The 21,110-nt window shown below is 42.0% G+C and overlaps 1 protein-coding gene across 2 annotated transcripts in view; it reads right to left on the minus strand.

The window, feature by feature from the left end:
* Nucleotides 1-3,943: 3,943 nt before the first annotated feature.
* Nucleotides 3,944-21,110, minus strand: part of ABHD5 (abhydrolase domain containing 5) — a 33,756-nt gene continuing 16,589 nt past the window's right edge. The window contains exons 4-8 of one of the 2 annotated variants that reach the window (XR_003998843.1): nucleotides 20,465-20,619; nucleotides 17,514-17,625; nucleotides 14,678-14,864; nucleotides 6,251-6,386; nucleotides 6,045-6,135 (exon numbers count right to left, since the gene is read on the minus strand). Coding sequence is in view for 1 of the 2 variants with exons in the window: in XM_030551030.1 (XP_030406890.1) it covers nucleotides 6,046-6,135; nucleotides 14,678-14,864; nucleotides 17,514-17,625; nucleotides 20,465-20,619 (544 nt within the window). In the remaining variant the exon portion in view is untranslated. Of the gene's footprint in view, nucleotides 6,136-6,250; nucleotides 6,387-14,677; nucleotides 14,865-17,513; nucleotides 17,626-20,464; nucleotides 20,620-21,110 lie in introns of both variants that reach the window. The other variant, XM_030551030.1, reaches the window with a different exon arrangement.

Here is a 21,110-nt window from a genome sequence, read left to right on the forward strand (position 1 = left end):
GATGGGCCATTGGCAAAGAAAGTAGTCTTACTCTGCCTCAGTTGGTAGACGGTACCAGTGAATGTCACACCGATGGTGTGGGGACCTCTCTGGCTAGGACCAGATTTTGGTGATTCTGGGCCAGCATAAATAGTAAAATCCTCCAGGATAATGTATTGACCCCTGTTGCTGGTAGACAAATGGGGCTTCTGTCCCTTCCTGGCACTGGCAGTGCCAGCTTTGGATGGACAGTGGTTCTCAGTACTGAGGACTCCTCCATGAGAGACAGTATTGAGTATTTTAGGTGTAGGAGGCATGCACTTGCTTCTCTCCCTTGTTGGTGACGAGGTCAGTCCCACTCCTTTGGTGGTCAATGGTCATGAGGCACTTTTGGATCTCAGAGCCGAGGAACTGGTTCCATGCCCCCAATCAACTCCTGATTCACCTGTACTGGGACATGGAGCCTCACCTGACTTAGAGTGAGTTTGAGAAGAAGTTATCTTCTTAGATGAGGATTTAAGATTTTTCGTGTTTGTTCTTGTGAGAGTGTTTACCCTTACCTTCCTCATGTCTGTTTGCTAAAGTCCTTAACTCTGCTACTACAGAGCTGAAGACAACTGTGTTCGAAAGGGCACTGCTTAATGTATAGGGGGTGGGGGTGGGGCCTGAGGGGCTGGGATTGAATGATCCATCAGGAATAATTTAAGGAAAAGACTTGCAGATAGTATGCTAGGAGGAGATGTGAGCTTCCCTGAGGCAATACAGATAAGTGTCATGGTTGTCACTGACTGTGAAGGCCTGGGGGCAGACCACGCAAGTCTTGAATCCTGGGGCTCAAGCATATTAGGAACCCTGTAAAAAAGGTAGAGGAGTCAGGGGTACCTGCAGATCCCTTGGTTCTAAAATTAACACTAATCTACGGTGGTGTGCACAAGGCGGGTGGGGGAGCAAGCAGAGGCACAGAATTCCTCCAGCTCCATGGCCACAGCAGGGAAACGCTCCTCTCGCCCTGGGGCTGGGGCTGCAGCGGGGCCACAGTACATGCCCCTCCAAAGGTGGTCAAATTTAAATTTCTGCACATGCCCCTGCTAACCTATCAAACTTATCTAAAGACAGGTGAAACTACTTATAACTATTTACACTAGAAAACAAACCTAAAGCTGAAGAGGTTGCATCTCAGACCATGGGCAGTAGAAAGAAAGAAACTGCTATTTGAAACCATTCCCACATGTTATGAAGGTTAAAGAAACCAAAAGACTGTGGCTTACCATGGCTGCCTGCAAGTCAAATTATGTTGCCCGCCAGCTCTGTGTGTGTGATCTCTCACACCAAACCAGCAGGCCCTCAATAGAAGAGGCAAAATGTGACCTTGTAAAGGAAGCACACGTGCTATGTAACGTTAACAGCTTGGCTCACGGTGAAAGAGTCTACTCATTGTTCTCCTAAATGTCTTTTTAAAGACTACTCTTTTTTTTTCCTCCTGCAGCTGCAAATGTTTCAACGCTCCCCGTATCATCTCCATCCCATAGGCTAATGAAGATTAGAAGGCGAAAAAAACACACTCGCGACAAAATGTTCTCTGAGCTCATGCAGTCCTCTCTCACTGAAAGAGCCCAGCAGAATGTGTGGAGGCAATGTTAGAGTACAGAAAAGCACAAAACGAATGCAAGAACAGGAGGGACACGTGAGAGGACAGGTGGCGGGAGCAAGAGGAGAGGTAGCAGGATCAAGATGATAGGTGGCGTCAGCATGAGAGGAGGCAGGAAGCAATGCTTAGGTTACTGGAAGATCAAACTGATATGCTCCGGTGTATGGTCGAGGTGCAGGAAAGGCAGCAGGAGCACAGACCGCCGCTGCAGCCCTTGTGTAACCAACTGCCCTCCTCCCCAAGTTCCATAGCCTCCTCATCCAGATCCCCAAGAACTCAGTGGGGGGCCGCTTCTGGGCACCCAACCACTCCACCCCAGAGGACTGCCCAAGCAACAGAAAGCTGGCATTCAATAAATAAGTTTTGAAGGGCAGTGTGGCCTTGTCATTCCCTCCTCCCCCACCTCTCCTGGGCTACCCCCTCATTTATGTGATGAATTAATAAAGAATGCATGAATTTGAAACTTTATTGCCTCTGCAAGTGGTGATCAAAGGAGGGAGGGAAGGGTTGTTGGCTTACAGGGAAGTAGAGTGAACCAAGGGGGCAGGTTTTCATCAAGGAGAAACAAACAGAACTTTCACACTGTAGCCTAGGCAGTCATGAAACTGGTTTTCAAAGCTTTTCTGATGCGCAAGTGCCCTGCTGTGCTCTTCTAACCACCCTGGTGTCTGGCTGCATGTAATCAGCAGCCAGGCGATTTGCCTCAACCTCCCACCCCGCCATAAATGTTTCCCCTTACTCTCACAGATAGGTGAGTCATCCCTCAGGTATATAGCAGCTGATAGGTTGCTGCTACATACATGAAGGATGACTCACCGCAGCACCCAAACAAGCAACCCTGGTTTGGCTGCAAGTTTGCCTCACATTATCTGTGGGACTTAAAAAAACAAAATCAGGGTTATCAATTAGCTCTATTAAGAGTCATCTCATCGCAATATCAGTACTTCATTCTCCACTAGAGGGGTTTTCTAGTTTTGCTCACCCTATGTCCTTGAGATTTATTAAGGGTCTGGGTAATCTTTTTCCCCAGGTTAAGGGTGCTACTCTGATTTGATCTCAGCCTGCTACTTGGATACTTTATTGGACATCTATTTGGGACCCTACTTGAAGAATTATTAGTGCCTCTTCAGAACATTAATCCACTCCATCCAGCACCTCATCTCCAATTGTGGCCAATCTCTGATGCTTCAGTGGAAGGAGACGAAAAAAAGGCAGGTGTGTGTATAAATTCTTTTCTGACCGCTACTGAACCCCACAGCACGAAGTTTTAGGAACAAATCTTGAACCATAAGGGACCCTCAAGGCTATTGTGCCTAGCCCCCACATCAGTGCCAGCAATCCTATCATACAATCCCATATATTTCTCAAGCTCTATCTTAAAACTAGTCAGGTTGTTCATCCTTAAGTACTAATCTGATACAAGTCTTTTTAGCTTGTGAAACCTGACATGGATGAGAGAAGAGTGGGCATGCCAAATTTTTACACTGCTTTGTATACAGAACTAGTATTGTAACAGGTAGTTTTTATATTGTGTAGTTTTTCCCTACCCATGTTCCAATGGTTAATTCATCTCACTGTCAAAAATTATACCCTGGCAGCTGTAAGCAGTCTGTGCTAATTTTGATGCTATTACAGGAGAAAAGTCTGTGTTTGTTCCTGTGGCGCTTGTGCTCCTTTAAAGCACTTATAAAAATAGCATTATCACTGTACAGTATCCCCACACAGCATACTTAAAGCTACTGTATAACCTCTACTCAAGATATTGAAGCAAAGTCTATTTTTGAAGGAGGTGAGCTTTACACTTTGTAAGGGGACAAGAGAGAAACTCATTACAAGTGTTTTAGCTCCTAATCATCCAAAATATGAGCTTTCATAATCTAAAAAGCCTCTCTTTAAGGTTCATATACAGTACTTTAATAGATTATGCTGTACTGTCTCAACATGTGGTAAGATATTATCAGAATAGGATTACATTCAAACCTGCAGTAATCATCTTCGTGAGGAGGAGATCAAACATTTCCTTTCATTTAAGAACACACACACACAAACAAAGGCATAGCCTTTGGCATACCTAGAGTTCTGGAACCTTTCAGTTACCTGTTAACCTATACTCAAGTGTCCAGTTCAGCACCAAGTAATGCTAAGAAGTTTGAGACGTGTAAAAAATTAACACATCCTTTACATTTCCTCTTTACATATTTTTGGACATTTTAGCTCAATTTCTGTAATTAACCTCTGGAAATCAAAAGTAGTCATACAAGTATCTTTAGAAAAGCAACTGTCAATAGAAATATTCTTAGCAGAAACACACACACAAACGTTTAATGCAATTTTTTTAATAGTGCAAAACTTACATAAAACAGTGATTTTTATTAGCACAGTGAGTTGGAAAAACAAGGGCTATTTAGGGAAATTTTCATGTTTGGCATAAAACTTTTCTCCCCTTCCTTACATCCTTCGATGTGACAAACTGAAGCGCCCTACATTAATGCTATCTGAAAGTATTAAAAATTTGTTCCACCATTAACTGGTTAGAAAAGAGATACATATATTTTGGTGTCATTTTCTGTACGTAATTGCAAATGTTCAGCTGAGTTCAGTTAATCAATGCAAATTAGACTGATAATTAAGGAAAAAACAATTCACTAACAAGGCATTCATTAACCAATCAGTCATGCTGCCGTTTAATTTATGACCTATGTACAAAAATGTATGTGGTGTTCCGTATCTCCATTTTGAACACCGAATTTTAGAAAATACTGTTCTATTTTATATAAATCTGGATATGCTAATTAAAGATGCTATTTCATTTACTTAATTTATTGCAATTAAATAATTCAGATGTATAGTATTAAGTACCACCAGTCAAGGCAATCGCAAGGACTGTTTGATGTTCTCATAGCACCATGTAAGTAAACATCTCCTTGAGGAGAAAGACTGTGCTCTACTGGAAAACAATCTATGAGAAGATTTGTTATATGTAATCATAATATGGAAAGCAAAGCTATCCAGAAATTCTTTTTAAACCTTTAGAAGGTGATAACATTAAATATTTTATATAAAGAATCAAGACACTTTCAGTAGTTATTCCAACAATCAAATGGAAAATCAATAGTTTTACATAAACTTGCTTTAAAAAAAGTAAAGGACCACATAATTTGGCTTTAAAGTGTCAAAGTACTTTGTTCAATGTGTTTTACTAAGCACCTGAAAACTAATGTCAAACTACAGTACACTTCTGTAAAGAACCAGAGAGTAGATTTGCTCCAATTGTGAAATACCGAATTGTTCAAAAACTGCAGAAGGAATTCCCAAAGCAAGCTACTGTTTATTTCATTGATACTATTTATTCCAGTAATATCCCTTCCTATAAGGATGCTACTAAGATCCAATATTCTGTTGCATTTCCAATTAGACTAGTTTCAATATTCAAAAAATATATATTTGTGAGAAAATGGTAGGCTTAATATCGAAAGCAAAATATCAGGATTAATCTTAGTCAGACAGTTATTTCCTGGTATTAATCAAAATGGGCATTTCTAAAACCATTAGATTTGGGCTGGCAACAGGCCTTGTGATAATTGTATCAACATAAAAGTAGGTTGTGCAACTAGCAGGCCACTTCTGTATTTCAAGCCATGGAATTCTACAGATAAAACATGTTCATGGAAGTATGAGTGTCAGCAACACCATTGTCTCTTAAAACTGAAGTCCCCTAGGAGATTAGACACATGAAAGAATGTCTTGTGAAGAATATAATAGAATCTAATAGGCAAAAAAGCACTGTAAGCATCAACGCACCTTATGCCCAATGACAAGCCGTGCTAATTATTTTGGCCCTGCCAACTGCCAAACACCCACTTCATAACCTGTCATCATGCCAAAATACAATGTTAAAATATTGTACATAAAGTCTTGGGATTGAAAGAGAAGAAATATTTTAATTTCACATTCTTACTATGAATGCATTGGCCTACCAAGTATAAATGTTTATAAAGTAACCAAGTCATATCTTTATACAGTATATTATTTATATAATGGCTGAGTATAGACATTCTTATGGTAGATTTAGAATACAAAATAATTTAAAGTGTTTGAAATTTTCCAAATTTCAATCAATTATTTTTTTTTCAGTTTAAAAACTAGTTATTTATATTTTCACTATATCAGACAAGCAAACAACATCTCTAAATATTTAAAGACAAGTCTCAAAGTAAACTGTACAAGGTTTCCATTTAAAATAGTCCCCACTCAAAAGGCACTAAGTGGTTTAAGTGTGCAGGTGACTTCTTGGAAGAAACTGTGTGCAAACAGAGCCGGCTTGAATAGCTCTGCAGTCTTTAAATTTTTGTAATGTTCTACAAAATATTGCTAGTAAACTGTATGTATGATCAGACTTTATCAAGAGCTGAATTCAGTCAGTCCACAGAATCACATATCTCTTTTACTTTCTGATTGAAGTCTTCAGGTTGATCAGCATACACATAATGACCAGCCCCAAGTATAGCCTGGGAGGAGGAAGTAGAAAGAGAAGTCAGAACAAGAATGTCAACAAATCCTGAAACATTAGGACATGGGAAAAACATACATTAGGAAAAATAAAAAATAAATAAATATCCAAACCTTCACACATAATCATGAGTCTATTATGACATACTGAAAAGGCCATACTGTCTCCCATGTCTGGTCATACTGCAAGTTCCTTTGGTCACTCTGAACAAAAAACGCCAGGCCAGGATTTCCAAACAGGTTTTTACACCTAAATCAGAGATTTAATTTTCAAAAGGATGGAGATCAATAGGAGCGGGTAGGTGCTCATTACTTTTGAAAATCCCTAATACTTACTTAAGATGTCTAAATGTGGATGTAGAAGCTTATGTAACTTTAGGTTCCTTTATTTTAAATCTTGGCACCAGCTCCTGTACATTACATTACTAGTGCTAATATTAAAATCAGACAAATCTAACGTGTTAGAATGTGCATTAGATGAGCACATTGATTAAAAAACTGACAGCCTTTTGTACTCAATCCATATTGATTCAGCTGAGACTGGCTTCCAGTATGAGGAGGTAACAAGCAACTGCAAAGGAGGTGTAAACTGGGGGGAAAATAGGAAGAAAGTTTGTTCTTTCTATTGAGGAACCATCATTACATAGGAATAAACAAAAGAAAAAAGAGAGTAAAACTACTGTTTATTCAATAACCTGCTTTATTGCCAACAAAGTTTAAGTAGAAGTGCAAAACAAACTTAACATGTAAACAAGCTTTATATGTGAAGCTTTCTAACAAAATGCAGCTCCAGCTCTCCCCAAAAAATCCGACAGTGGTTCTTTGGCTCCTTCCCATCTAAACACTTACAGAATGTCTGAATGTTTTTCATCTCGTATGAAAGGTATGCTCTGGGAAAGACTGAAAGCGCACTACAATAGATTATTAAGAACTGACTGAGGGCTTTAATTGCTGAGGATTTTCTAGACTACGGCAACAGCTTGCTTGTCATTTCAACCCTCTAAATTAACTGCTATGATAATCAGGAAAAGTCAAGTCAGATGCTGAAAATCATGTCTGCTAGCACCCTCCTGAATAGTTACATTTTTTTTTGTAAAATTGTCTAAGGACCATTGCAACCACACCTGATACTTCTGTAATGTAGTTCTCTCCATGCCCAGACTGATAAAGCAGGCTATTTTACAGTACTCTATGGGAAAGGCACCTGAACAATTTCCACTTAATTTTATATTGAAGCCATTATCCTCTTTTGAGCCTCTCTTCCCTGAAATTACAATTCACTTGCACTTCAGAGGGATAATTACTGTTTTGGAATTTTTAACTCTCTAGGAATCGAGACAAGTTATCTTAAAAGAAGATAAATAATAGAAGCTACAGAAACTCACAGAATAAAATTTAATTAGAAATATAGAGATCTAGTTAGATATTAGAATAAGCACTGTTAGGGAGACAATTTACCAAGAATGGGAATACCACCTACAGGGAGACATTAGAAGAAGCCTCTCTCTCACCCTAAAGGATGCCTTTCAGTGTCCCCATTTTTCTTTCTGTGTTGCATTTGCCTTTTATAACCCACCTCTTGGCTGACAAAATGTTAACCTGAATTAGAATAGGACATTAAATTAGCTCTCCTGTCCCTCAGAAAACCCAAACCAGATTGGTTATATCTGTTCGAATGACTCACGCATGTCCTACCCTTCTACTCCCCACTCCCTAACTGAACTTCTGTTATAGGAAGTCTGCTTGTTAAGCAATAACAGATATGTTTGTGAATAAAAATATATTTATCAAAAGTTGTCACCATTTCAGGAAGAGTAGAAATGCTCTATAAAAGGATTTGACTTTCCCTAATCCTCCTATACAGTACTGGGTGCTATTTATGAGTGAATTATAGAACCAGGAAATTAAGAGAAAAATCTTATCTTGTCCACACTCCCTTCTCCCCGTACCTACTTCTGATAAACGTGCATTATCATCTTTTGTTCAACTTAATGACCTACAACATATTATGTCTAGAGCATATTTGGGCAAGTTACTGGTCAATCACATCCAGAAGACCACATAGCAGTAATACAATATCCAGCATATTCCAAGATCTGACCAACTCATAAAAGTAATTCATACATCCATATTCAACCATCACAGCTGTCTAGTATGATTCTGAATATGAATGATAACAGTAAATTTTATTTAGGTACTTAGAAAAGTGGCCAGTGTGTGTGTGTGTAAATATTAATGTAGGATGTAAGCACACACATCTGAAAAAGAGTAGCTCTCCTCACATATATAAATAAAGCCACATTGGGGAAAGACAAAATTGAATATTTATGCAATGATTCAAATGAGGGGACTTCCAAAACTTCAGCAGAAAAGAGTTACCACTTATAAAAAATGTACACGCCACACAATGATTGGAACAATTATCACATTGAAGAGTCCTTGATTAAGTAGTATGTAAATTTAGACTAAGTCTTTTTTCTTTACAAAATACATTTCATTAGAACACTATGGAGTTCATACTTTTTTAGACAGGAAAGATGACCTTATGGTTAAGTTCCTGGACTGGAAATAAAGGAAGAAATGTGGCTCAGTTCTGAATGCCACAACCGAACTTCCTTTTGACTTGAAACAAGTCACTTGCTCTCTGTTGAGCCCCAGGTCCCCGACATGAAAAAAATGGAGATAAAAAAGAGTTAACCTTTCTGTAACTGTTTGTCTTCGAGATGTGTTGCACATATCCATTCAAATGTAGGTCTGTGTGTGCCCCAAGCACAGTTACTTGAAATTTTCTCCTTAGTGGTATCTGTTGAGTCGACTCTAACATCCTCTGGTATCAGGTGCTCATAGTGCAGGTATAAGGGGCCCTGGCAACCCTGCCCTCCTTCAGTTTCTTTTTGCCAACTGCCTCTCAAGAGGGGAGTGAGGGTAGGTTTTGGAATTGACATGTGCAACACATCTCGAAGAACAACAGTTGCAGAAAAGTTAGTAACAGTTTTTTTCTTCGAGTGCTTGCACATGTCCATTCCAATGTAGGTGACTCACAAACAGTTGTCCCATAGATGGGTTTGGAAATCAAGTGCAGGCTGGACTGTAACAATGTCCAGTTGGCATCCCCTCAAGCCTGTTGTGTAATGACATAGTACATTGTGAAGGTATGAACTGATGACCAGGTTGCCATCTTGCAGATGTCATGAATTGGAACATGTGCTAAAAAAAAGCAGCAGAAGACGCTTGAGAACTTGTAAAGTGAGCCATTCAGTTAGCTGGGGGGGGCGAAATGTTCATGAGGGTGTAACATGTGTTGATACACTAAGTGATCCAGGATAAGATTCGCTGTGCAGAAATGGGGAGACCTTTCATCCTTTCTCCTATTGCTATGAACAGCTGAATGTATCTGCAGAATGCTATTGTAGAAGACCAGGGCACACCCAACATCTAATGAGTGGAGGCGCTATTCCTTCCTGCTCTCATGTCATTTGGGGTAGAACACTGGCAGGAAAATTGTTTGACTCCAATGGAACTGTGATACAACTTTCAGGACGAATGATGGATGCAGTGGCAGCTGGGCTGTGTCCTTAAAAAAGACCGTGTATGGGGGCTCTGAAGTGAGAGCTCATTTCTCTGAAACCCGTCTGACTAAAGCAATGGCTAACAGGGAGGCTACTTTCCCAGAGAGGAGTAACGGTGAGAATGTTGCCAGTGGTCCAAATGGGGGTCCTGTGAGTTTTGACAGGACTAGGTTTAGGTCCCATTTGGGGGGTGGGGGAATTCCTAACTTGGAGGAATACCATCTCCAGGCCTTTGAGGAACCAGACTACCATGTCATGGGAGAAGATAGAACAGTTGTCAATCGTGGAATGGAAGGCCGAGATGGCCGCTAGATGAACCTTTACTGTGGAAAAGGCTAGCCCCTGCTATCCTAGTGACTGCACGTAGTCTAGAATGAGATGCAGAGAGAACTGCAGAGCCAGGGCCTGTCATTGTGAACACTAGCTAGAGAACTTCTTCCATTTTGACAGGAAAGTAGCTCTTGTGGAAGGCTTGCTACTGCTCATTAGGACCTTGCGGACTTGCTTCGAGCAAACTTGCTCCTCTGGATTCAGCCATGGAGCTTCTAGTCAGATAGGTGCAGCAACATGAGGTTTGGGTGCAGCAGTCGACCATTATCCTGGGATATTATGTCTGTGTGCGACAGGAGTTGCAGGGATGTCTCTATGGACATACCTAGCAGGATGAAGAACCAATGCTGCCAGGGCCATGAGGATAACCCATGCTCAGTCCCACTTGATCTTCCATCAGAAATTTGTGGATCAACGGGATAGGAAGAAAAGCAGGTGCCTTGTCCATGGTAACAGGAACGCACCTCCGAGAGACCCCAGGCTGTGGCCCCTCAGGGAACAGAACTGATGGTATTTCCTGTTGGATCGGGTAGCAAATAGGTCTATTGGGGAATCCCCTGCCATCAGAAGATGTCCCTTACAATGTCTGGATGGAGAGACCATTCGTGGTGAGAGAAGAAAGACCAGCTGAGGCAATCTGCTAGCTGGTTCTGAGTCCCAGGAAGGTAGGATGCTTCTAGACTGCGGTGCAGAGTACCCACAGGCAGAATGCTTCCTGGTACGGGGGGGGGAGGGGGAGAACGTGCACCATCCTACCTGTTTATGTAGAACACAGCTGTCGTATTGTCCGTGAGGACTGAAAGAGATTTGCCTGTCAAGGGAGGTAGAAACACCTGGCACGCTAGACATATTGCCTTGAATTCCCTGACACTGATGTGCAGGGAGAGCTCTTCTTGGGTCCAAAGGCCTTGGGTTCTGATGTGTCTTAAGTGGGCTGCTCAACAGAGGGTTGATGTGTCACATTCCAGGGACAGGAATGGGCAAGGTCTTGAGAAGGGTACCCACGTGCATACCATGGGGCTGTCCAGTCAGCATTTGTCCAGTCATGAGATGAGGCTGGGACCGTGAAAACTGAGTCCAGGTGATGGTGAGAGAGGGAGTAGACCAGGGCTAGCCAGGCTTGCAGGGGTCTGAGTCTTAGCCTTGCGTGCTGCACATATATGTGCACAATGCCCTGCGTCCCAGGAGACTCAGGCACTTTCATACAGCTGTGATTGGATAGCTTTGGAAAGATCGCATCAGGGATGCAATCATGAGGAACCGGTCATTTGGAAGCAGAGCCCTCACTTGCACTGAGTCGACTTTTGCTCCTAGGAACTCTACCCTTTGGACTAGGATCAGGAAAGTTCAATAGAAGGCTCAATACATAGAAAGCTAATTGAAGGAGATGGATGTCGGTCTCTACTTGAGTTCTGGATCAGCCAGTCGTCCAGGTATGGAAACACATGGACTCTATATTGCCAGACATTTTGTGAAAACTTGCAAGGTGGCCAAAAGGAAGCACCATGAACTGGAAGTGACTTTGGTTCACTACAAATCTTAAGAAACGTCTGTGACCAGGGAAGATAGAAATGTGGAAGTAAGCGTTCTTTAGATTGAGGGTGAAATATTAATTCCTGGGATCCAGTGAAGAGATGATGGAGGCCAAGGAGACCATGCAGAACTTCAGGTTCTTTAGAAATCGGTTGAGACTGCGCAGGTCTAAAATAGGTTTGAGACACCTCCACATGGCTTTCAGAATTAGGAAATAGTGGGAATAGAACCCCTTTCCTCTCAAGTGAGGGGGAACTTGTTCCACAGCTCCCACCCAAAGGATGGACTGGGCTTCTTGTTCCAACCGGAGCTCATGAGAAGGGTCCCTGAAGAGGGACAGAGGGGAGGAGTTGGAAGGTGGGGTGGACAGGAATTGGATGGTATAACCCAGTCCTATGGTGCTGAGGACCTATCCGATTGAAGTAATTTAGGTCCAGGCAACCAGAAAATAGCAAAGCTGGTTGGAAAACAGAGGGGGTGGTGGTGGTGTAAGCTGGATCCGATGCAGAAGAGATTGTGATGTCAACCTCGATTGTCTCATCAAAAGTAATGCTTTGACAACCTGGGGTGCCTGGAGGCTGACTGAGTAGGGCCTGTTGAGGATGACTGAGGATGCAGCCTTCACCCAAACCCTCTATTCCTTCTCTTCTGGTGGCCCTGACAGGCTGCTTGAGGGAAGTAACGGCTTGGCTGCTGCAGCCTCCTTTGCTTCCTTGCACCTGCTGGTATGCAGAGCCCTTAGGATTTCAAGGTCACATGGGAGTCCTTGAGGCCATGCAGCCTAGCATCCGTCTGCTCCAAGAAGAGCGACGATCTCTCAGATGGGAGGTCCTGGATGCTCTGGATGTACCTCCTGAGGGAGATCAGAAGATTGCAGCCAGGAGCTCCTATGCATTGTCACCACAGTCACCCTCGATCTGGCTGTGGAGTCAGCAGCATCCAGGGCTGCTTGCAGGGAGGCCCGAGCTACAGTTTTCCCTTCCTCAATTAGGGAGGAAAATGCCTGTTAGGGGGAGAAGATCCTTAAATTTAATCAAGGATTTCCACATGTTGAAGTTGTAGTGCCCCAGCAGGATGTGCTGGTTTGCAATACAAAGTTGCAAATGGGTAAGCCTTGCACTCAAAGAGGTCTAGCTTATTAGGTCCTAGCCTTTGGGCACAGAGATCTGCTGTTCCTGGTGGTCTTGTTCATTGGGCGCCACAATCACCAATGATCCTGGGAGGGATGGGGGTGGAGAAGAGGAACCCACACCCCTTGGCCGAAACAAAGTATTTATGCTCTGAGCATTTCGCCATCAGTGGAAGGGAGGCAGGGGTTTGCCACAGGGCTTTAATAGAGTCCATGATGGCATTGTGTAGCAGCAGAGCCACTCTGGATGGGCCCGCTCGAAACAGAATATCCAGGAGACCGTGTGTCACCTCTTTAACCACCTCTGTTTGGACTTCTAGGCTTGAGGCTACCTGTCTTAGCAGGTGCTGATACACTTTATGGTCATCTGGAGGTGGAGAGACCCTGGGTGCCACTGTGGCCTCACCCAGAGAAGATGAGGAGGCTAAAGCCTGATGGGGAGTCTCAATTGGGCTCAGTGTCTGCAGAAGCTTGCAGGGCTTCCTCTTAGGGTTTGGCGCAGTGTTTGGTACCAGAGTATCTGTGCAGTACCAGGGTGCTCTAGCCTCCGAGATGACAGAATAAGAGCGTCTTGAAAGGTACTTTGAGGTGGGTGAACCCCCCAACAGTTCCAATAAGGCCACTGTGTGGTAGCTGGGCCCCCTGGGTATGGTGGCCATGCACCCGAAGGCCCCAGTTAACTCAGTGCCATGGTGCAGTGGGAATGGCCCAGGGAGCAGAGAGTTAGCTGCTTTGGTGGGGTGAACACTTCTTCCTCTGAGTCTGCTGAGGACTAAGAGGTGTGCTGGGGAGACCAGGGCCGTGCCAAGCCACTGGGTCCCAGAGAAGGCTGCCTAGGGGCCCTTGAGGGTCTCAGCGAGGGTTCCCCCTTGGACATCTGACATGGTTCTGGTTGAGATGCTGACGTCAATTCCCTGCTGCTTGGGGGCACTGACGATGCCAAGTCTTGACCCTCCAGGGAGCCTAGTACTGGCAGAGTTAAAAGATCCCTTGCAGCTGTGAAGGCTTTGGAGGTCGATGGGATAGCAAAATATCCGGTACTGGTGGTACTGAGTGGGTGTCGTAGGACATGCCGATATTGGGACTGTGGGCACCTGGTGATGTGGCACCAGGGATGAAGAGACACGTCTCGCCCTCTCCCTGTCTCCTTTGTCCTTTTGCACCAGAGACCGGCTCTTCTCCTGGCACCAGCAAAGATGATCGGTGTTGAGGGACTTGTGTTGATGGAAAAACACCCTGCACTGAGACAGAGGTACTCGGTGCCGAGTCTCAGCGTGGCTCTGAATCTGTTCTTAAGCTGCCTCCATAAGAAAGACCTTTGAAAGAGCAGTCTTTCTGGATCCGGGGCTTGAACTCTTTACAAATTTTGTTAACGGTCTTTCCTACGAGCTACCCCTAAGCATGTCAGACAGCTCGAGTGCGGGTCGCTCAAAGGCAGACTTCCTGCATGATGCACAAGGCTTAAACCCCGGTGACCGAGGCATGCCTCAGCACTGGGACAAATAACTCTGCTATCTAAGAGCAGAGATGTTCAATCTATGTAAAACCTAACTACTAAAAACTATGAGCACTCAAAGGTTAAGAAAGAGAGGAGATTGCCTAAGCAATGAGAGGTTTCAGCAACCGTCACAGGCGGTAAGAAGGAACTGAAGCAGGGTAGGGCCCCTTATCCTGGTGCTATGAGTGTGCGACACCAGAGGGTGCTAGAGCCAATCCAACAGATACCACTAAGGTAAAAATATCCGGCAACTTTGCTTGGGGCGTGCACACACCTACATTGGAATGAACATGTGCAAGCACTTGAAGAATACTTATTTTCTCCTACTCTTTTTCTGGTATAGAAATCAGATCAGATATCCTATCCAGAGTTTTAAATCGTAAGACTATCATTCCAGGGCTGGCACCAAATAGGACAAAGAATGGATACAATCTACACAAACCTATAAAAAGGAAAAACAAGGGCTAGAAAAATTCACTTACTATTGTCTTTACATATGAATCTGGTCGCAGAGACTGGATGGTACTACCAGAATTGCCATCTATACAAGAACGTGCTCCATAAATCACAGTGATAGGTATATCTTGATGCATGTGAGCGATCCGCTGTAACATTGGCCTTTTTGCCCATCCATAAGGAACAGTCATGTTCTTGAAAGCAGTTTCACCACTTAAAATGACAAATGAAATAAGTGCAAAGTAACGCCCATTAGAAACAATGAACTCAACTATACATACAAAATTATGGAGTCTAAATTAGCTGTTACCACACAAGAAAGATCTCGAGTCATTGTGGAGAGTTCTCTGAAAATCATCTGCTCAATGTGAAGTAAAGTGAAAAAAGCAAACAGAATGTTAGCAACCATTGGGAAAGGTATAGACAATAAAACAGAAAATATCGTAATGCCTCTATATAAATCTATGGCACACCCACACTTGGAATACTGCATGCAGTTCTGGTAGTCTTATCTGAAAAAGACAATAGAATTGGAAAAAGTACAAGAGAAGGGCAACAAAATAATTAGGGGCATGGAACAGCTTCCATATGAGAAATTTAAAAAAGACTGGGACTGCTCCACTTTAAAAAGAGATGACTTGGGGAGGAAGGGCAGGAAGGAGGGGGAGATATGATAGAGATCTATAAAATCATGAGTGGTGTGGAGAAAACGAACAGAGAAGTGTTATTTACCCCTTTACATAACACAGCAACCAGGGATCACCAAATTAAATTAACAGGCAGCAGGTTTAAAACAAACATAAGGAAGTACTTCTTCATTCATGTACACTGAACCCGTGGAACTCATTGCTAGGGGATGTTGTGAAGGCCAAAAGTATAACCAGTGTTGTTGCTAACTTAGCTACTCTGTCACTAGATTTAGCGACTTTTTGGTTTCCCCAGTGAGAAAATAAGTTTCAAAGTTACCAGTGACAACTCTAGTGACTTTCACTGCCAATTGCAGTGACATTCAGAGAAAGAACAGTCACAAAATCATTCACAAGCAGCTCAATTGTGTTAATAAAATCCAATCCATGCTCTTATTTATTTTTAACAGATTTAAAATTTTTACTAAAGCTAATGTTAAAATTATGTAATACATCGGTTATGAAAGTGTCCGTACATCTGGTATAATGATTAAATTATTAAAAAGTACAAATGTTGGTTTAAAAGTAATACAATATATATAGTACATAATCAGCAATAACCCAAATAAGATTAATAAATTTAACTACTACATTCTGTTGCACACCAAGTCAATGTCATTATGTCTCAATTGAGCATGTCCTCAGAGGGAATTGCATTCCAGTGCTTCTTGGGCTGAGATCACTATAATCTGCAGGTGAGGAAACAAAGTTTGTGGAGGCTAATTAAATAATTTGCTAAAGCCAGGCACACTTTGGAGAGAGCAGCCCGTTAGCCAGACTTGTTTTTACCCAAATGAGTTCTTTCTTGCTGCTCTGTAGTAGGTAGCACATCCCAGGTCAGCTGGGGTTGATTAAGTTCAACTAAGTCTCCCTTTCTTGCCAGCCCTGATTTGAGTTGACAGGTTAGTGAAAGGAAGAGCCCAGAGCCAGAGGGAAGAGGGCATTCACCTGACCTGAGCTCGATGCTGCAGGGAGTCAAGAAAGAAGAATTAAAAACAAAAATCTGTTAGCCAGACCCCTTCCCAATCCCACCGCTTCCAGGGTTTCATTTTTGAAAACAGCTGGGCTGCTAACCTCAGGCCAAACCAGGGAAGGAATAAAGGGGAGACGAAATCAAGCAAGCTCCACCTTTGATCCTGTAGTAAGTGCTTCATCCCGGGAGGCACGGTGCCCCCAGCACCTCACTGGGGCACATGGTCCTGTCTCATCCCACCCCACCTTCCATCTGTGTGGCATTCCTCACTGACTAATCTGCCTCCTCCGCCCTGCCCGCTTTATTAGCAATCTTCCTCTGCATCACAGGATGCACTGCCTACTATGGAGCAGTGAAAAATAACACATTTGGGTAAAATCAAGTGCTGGCTAATGGGCTGCTCTCTCTGAAATGTGCCTGGCTTTAGCAAAATATTTAATTAGCTTCCATAAACTTCTTTTCTTCGCCAGATTATAGTGATCTCAGCCCAAGCATCCCTAGCAAGCGATTCCTTCCGATGACATATTCAATTGAGACATAATGATATTGACTTGGTGTGCAACACTGCTGAGCTGCTTGTGAATGATTTTGTGACTGTGAGACCCTGGTGACTTCCTGCAACACGAGATTCTGGGTTCAAAATGAATTGGGTAAGTTCATGGAGGATAAGTCCATTAATGGCTATTAGCCAAGATGGTCAGAGATGCAACCCCATCTCTGGATGTCCCTAAACCTCTGACTGGGTGGGCCTATACAACAGGGGATGGATCATTCAAAACTGCCCTGTTCTGTTCATTCCCTCTGAAGCATCTGATACTGGCCACTGTTGGAAGACAGGATACTAGGCTAGATAGACCATTGGTCTGACCCAGTGGGGGTGTTCTTATGAGAACAGCCTATCGATTGAAACTTAGCTCCCAAGTGTTCAGCCAAATTTCAAAGGGGGAAAAAAAAAAAAAAAAGAGAGAAACAAAATCAGGCTTGGTGGACCTAAAATTAGGATTGCAAATAGATAAATGAACAAGCAAAGTTCAATATTGTTTTGCTTTTAACACATTAAATGCTAGCAGCCTAACAAACAACCCTACAATAAAAAAGCCAGGATGCATGCATTAATGGGGGCACTGAGGGAGGAGGAGAAGGATGGCTGTTGAATTATGAAACAGATTAATTTCAAAAATATTTTGGCAAACTTATGCTCACCTGGGTGACTGTACATTGCAGTGGTAGATATATTCAGTCACAGTGTTATCATCAAACATAGAGGAATATTTTCGCTTGAAGTCTGGTCTTAAACGCTGTACAAGGCTTAATCCTGTAAAAAAAGAAAAAAGAAAAAAAAGAAGTTTAAAAAATAATTATGGGGGAGCTAGTAGTGACCTCCTTTATTTAGGTTGACCAACATTTTCCCATTATAAAAAGGTCCTGGAGGTTGTGGCTGAGATAACTTTGGACAAGTCACCATCTCCCCTTCCATCATCTGGTATTCCTTAGGAAAATTCTGGAACCATGCATATCAAAACAAATGGACACAAACATTCTAAAAAGAATGGGCACCACAGTGCATCAGAGCAGCAGCTGCATTCCCCCAACCCACACACACACGCTGTATGGGGAAGGCCCGAGAGCAGCTGCAGCAGAGAGGGAGTAAAGGGGTCAAGATAGAGGAACTGGGCTGGGTCAGACTCCACTAAGCCAACTCTCCAGACCCAGCACATGGCTCCAACAAACCATTCCCCACCCTGAGGACTCTACATGGGGTAGGAGCACCCCAACTCCTGGCAGGGAGGATGTGCTGGAGGAGATAGCCAGGCCAGGTTCCTTTCTTTAACTCCTGGACCTTGCATATGGCCTGAGTGGCTCATAAACCCTTCTTGGAGGAACAGCCTTTCTCCTGTTGCCAGCTGATTTATTTAGTCCTGTAGCTCAAGATGCAGATGTCTGGGCTGGAGGTTTGCCGGCTGAACCCTACAGATGATGTGGGAACTATAGTAGTTGAATTTAAGGGGTTTTTAAAAACCTTTTTCTTAAAAAAAAAAATCTCTAGGAAATTACATACAAAAGCTACATTATATGAACAACATTATTTTGGTTGCAAACTAAGCTCTTGAAAATTAGGGAATGTCGATTAAAGTTGTCCATGCAATCCTCATTCTGTCCTTTTCTACACATTAAGATACTGTTTTTAGCTTTCTTTTCATTTTCAAGTGGTTAACTTTGCAACCTTAAAAGAACGTTATTTTAACATATTTTGTATATGTAATCATATGAGACAGCGTTAGCCTAACTCTACTCTCAATGAAGCCAATAATCATTTTACCATTGGCTTCAATGATAGCAAAGTTAGGACACTTGAGTTGTTTTGAAAATCCTATCCATAATCCACTATTAAATGCCTTATCCAGTATCTGGGGCATGAATGAGAGATTGCTGGCTGAAGGTCAACCCAGATAAGACAGAATTGGTGCTAGTAAAAGGGGGTAGCAAACTGAAGACAGTCGAAGACTATATCTCCATCTTTAACTGAAGATGTGACCTCACCATTTATGACTTGGGTTTATAATCTGGAGGTAAGGTTCAATCCTCAAATGCTGGTAAACAGTCACAGCAACAGCAGTGATCATAATGCTGCTTCCCCCACCTGTTTCTGGCCAAAGGGCTATGAACATTTATGTAGACCTTGTCACCATGATCCATGTTGTTATAACCTTGAGATCAAACTATTGCAATATACTTTATGTAGGGTTACACTTTAAATCAGTTCAGAAACTGAACCTAATGCAATAGGTTGCAGCTCACTTATTAAGTGGAGGTTTTAGTCATGAGCATGACACCAATGCTTGGTTATTTACACTGGCTGTTCATCGTATTCTACATAGAGTTTAAAGTGCTGTTTTAGATTTACAACACCAAAACTGGCTTTTGGACCTAGTATTTGAGAGACTGCTTATTTCTGTATGCCATGCTGCTACAAATGAAGTGCCTGCACTTCAATAAAGTGGAGACTACAAGCAGGGCATTTTCTGTGGGAAGCCCAATTCTGGAATACACTTTCCACTCTGTCATAAGTCCAAGTTTATTGATCTTAAGGTGACATTGCCAAATCTTTTTTTCCTAGAATGTAGGGTGAGAGAAGGAAGTAAAGAGCTGCGATATATTGGTGTGTGCTGAGATCAGTGGTTGGAGTGTGAGGGTCATCTCCCTTTCCAGTTTGAAGAAGACTGCTGTATTTGCTTTTGTTGATCAAGTTGGTTTGTATTTTTAATGTTCATCAAAGACAACTTGAACCTTTGGATAGGCTTTTTTGTGCATGCTGTCCAGATAATTTAAAAAATGAATACTCCACATTAAATCAAATAATGGAGTTTCTATCTTATAAATGGATTTAATTATTCTCATCCCCTCACCAGAAAGAATCTCACTCCCTCATCAGAAAGTCAGAATCTACAGTTAATCCACATATAATAGGAAGAAAGGAAACCCATTCCTTATGTGAAAAAATTGAACAGATGTTCATGAAGATTTACAACAGAAGCTAGGATTGTTGGGTTTTTTTACATCTATTAAAGACGATGAACAACGGTTGCATTTTAGAGAAAATTTTCTTTGGCACAGCAATCTTTTTTTAAATTAGAATTTCTACATTCTCCAAAAAGAGTGGAATACTGTTAAGAATAACTAAACTGAATTTTTAAGTTAGAGGCATCATGTTAGCTTTATTTCTGTGCAACTACTTGATAGCTGAATAGTCCTATCATGTAAATTATAAAAGCCTCTACTTCAAAGAATAATCTTGTTTGCAAAGTAACAAATTAATATGTCCAAAAGGCTAATCACCTTAGTCAAGCTTTTAAAACACACAAAAGCCTCTTTCCAGTTTGCATATTAAATTATATTATATATATTTTAAAGAATACAGGTAGTTCAAATGTAAACAAAGGCTAGATAGTCCACTTGTTTTTTTTTTTTTTAAATTCATGATAGATGGGTGATGTGGCTCCAGATACTTTATGAAATAAATGATGGGCCAAAAACTACTTATAAGAAGGCAATTAGCAATTATAAGAAGGCAACATCTTAATGAAGTGTTTGCTCTGTATTCATATTTAAAACAAACAGAAATAGTACTTTAACAAATATTAATTAGCACTCACCAAAGGGTCCTGCTAACCTGAGCCCAGCTAATGGATTAAATGGACTCAACATAGCTCCTAGTGCTTTAATCCAGATTGGAATTGGTCTTTCTTGTTCAGCATTGTCAGGCCTCTCTGGAAAACCCCATGGCTCCACTAAGATAAGGTGCTTTACCCTGTTGGCAAAAGAGGTTTGGGAGGTTTAGTGTATATAAAATGGTTTGAAGTCTCTCACAATTTATTGTGGAATGAGAAATATTAAAGCTAGCTATCTGAAAATTAAATAATCTACATTATTCACCACCACTGTCATATACTATGATCTAATTTCTGATCCCAAATTAGCATAAAGAAGTAAAATCGAAGAGAAGAATCAACACAAAACCAGCTATTAGGCACTGTATTCTGTGAGAGAAAGATGAGAGATTTGTCTTTGTAAATCAGGTAGAGGGGATAGCAGAAGGGGTAATCACTAGCAGCCAGCATGGATTTTCCAAGAACAAATCATGCCAAACCAGCCTGATTTCCTTCCGTGAGAGGCTAACTGACTTGGTGGATAGGGGAAATGCAACTGACATAATGAATCTGGACTTCAGCAAGGCTTTTGACACAGTCCCACATGACATTCTGGTAAGTAAGCTAGAGAAATAGCTGCTTAGCATAACTA

The sequence above is a fragment of the Gopherus evgoodei genome, chromosome 2, assembly GCF_007399415.2.
Source record: "Gopherus evgoodei ecotype Sinaloan lineage chromosome 2, rGopEvg1_v1.p, whole genome shotgun sequence".
Taxonomy (NCBI): Eukaryota; Metazoa; Chordata; order Testudines; family Testudinidae; genus Gopherus; species Gopherus evgoodei.